General features: G+C 45.2%; 1 protein-coding gene across 2 annotated transcripts in view; it reads left to right on the top strand.

Annotated features, from left to right (window-relative positions):
* Positions 1-1,598, top strand: part of LOC144512908 (motile sperm domain-containing protein 2-like) — a 7,269-nt gene extending 5,671 nt beyond the window's left edge. For both annotated transcript variants that reach the window (XM_078243882.1, XM_078243883.1), the window contains exons 7-8: positions 543-609; positions 730-1,598. In XM_078243882.1, the coding sequence (XP_078100008.1) occupies positions 543-609; positions 730-903 (241 nt within the window). In that variant the 3' untranslated portion in view covers positions 904-1,598. The remainder of the gene's footprint in view (positions 1-542; positions 610-729) is intronic.

The following is a 1,598-nucleotide window of genomic DNA, read 5'->3' as shown; positions in this document are numbered from 1 at the left end:
TTCAATTTTATAGCATTTGGAGAGAAAAAAATGAAAGAAAGTTGAAAAGAGTGACAAAAATGTCGGAAATGGCTTAAAAAATGGGGGGGGGGGGACGGTGAAGCATCTTTCTTGATCACAACACGACTACGGTAGCGAGTAGTATGAAATGCTGTATATCCGCGTAGGGAGGTTGGTTGGGGTGGTGGATCAAACCCAACCGTCCCGTTGTTGTCCCGCGTCCCCCAGAGACCGCGGATCGTGTCCCACGTGTGACATTTCCTTTCCCCGTTGTTCTTTTCCTAAACCAAACCTCCGTATAGATGCTTCCCATTACGTGCTGACCACCACAAAAAAAACCCCGAGATGAACGTGTCCGTGTACACGAATCAATAGATAAAAAAGTTACGTGACCATTTCACGAACTGCCGTTGAACAAACGTTGAAAGAAAAAGGAAAATTTTGACCCAGAAAAATAAAACATTGCACAGTCGACGGGAAGACAACACAAGGGTTAAAAGTGCTCTATGAATACATTTCGATTGATCTTTCTTTCTTTTCAGACTCAAGTGTCAGGTCCTGCAGGATGTGAAGACGGCCAGCAGCGAACACCAAAGGATTCACGCAACGGTTAGTCGTGTGCCCGGTACCGGCTTTATTGTTATGGGTATACATAGCAACAGCCCATTGATGCTTAAATAAGGACTGTATCCCTAAAGCTTTTGTTGTCGTGTTGTCTTCCACCCTCAGCTCCTGCAGGTGATGGCCAGCAACGGTCGCCTGGAGCAGAAGTTGGAGCGCTGCCTTTGGACCCTGAAGGTTTTTATGGTCTTGGCCATGGTCTTGACAGCTTTGTGGGGCTTCACTCTGTACATCCACTATTCAGATGGCTATTTGAACCGCTGGACCACGGCTAAAAACTGAGGCAGTTTGGAAATGTTCTTGTGGTGTGTGTGTTTGACCTGCAACTGATTTTCTGATCGACTGAAATTCTGGACTCCTGGAAGCTTACATATTTTTACATTGTGATGTTTATGTGGGTATATATGGATGCATATATACTTCAGAGGCATAGATAATGCATGCACACTGTGGAAAGTAATTTCCCTCCTGGGGACAATAAAGTCTTTCTCATCTATCCATCTCGTTCATAAATTCCATAACCCGGGAAAATATCTGGACATTGTATCGCTGTCTGGTCTCGTATCATGTCTTCCTTCAAACCAATTTGAATTCATTGGACGTCCTCAAACGAGTTCTTGAAAGACGTTGAAGTGCTTAAATTTGACATCCAGTTGTTGTTTTTTGGACCCCTGCTTCAAGGGGGGGAAAAAAGAATCAAAGAGACGGTAAGTTTGGCTTCCCGTACATGCTCTATAATACTATGGTTGGGTTTATTTCTTTAAGAATGATGCTTTAGCAGAAATGAATGCTTTTCATTCGGAACCATTGTTACAGATGAGCAGTTTTCCTTGGATTAGGGTACCACCTAAATCATGGTTGCAGCTGTCACCGTGGTCCTGCTCCGCGCCCTGCTACGCCCTGCTACACCCTGCTACGCTCTGCAGTGCCCTGCTAGGTCCTGCTATGTCCTGTAACACCCTGCAGTGCCCTGCTGC

The sequence above is a fragment of the Sander vitreus genome, chromosome 24 (assembly GCF_031162955.1).
Source record: "Sander vitreus isolate 19-12246 chromosome 24, sanVit1, whole genome shotgun sequence".
Taxonomy (NCBI): domain Eukaryota; kingdom Metazoa; phylum Chordata; class Actinopteri; order Perciformes; family Percidae; genus Sander; species Sander vitreus.
The sequence above is the reverse complement of the archived record's forward strand: the minus strand, read 5'-3'. Positions and strand labels throughout refer to the sequence as shown.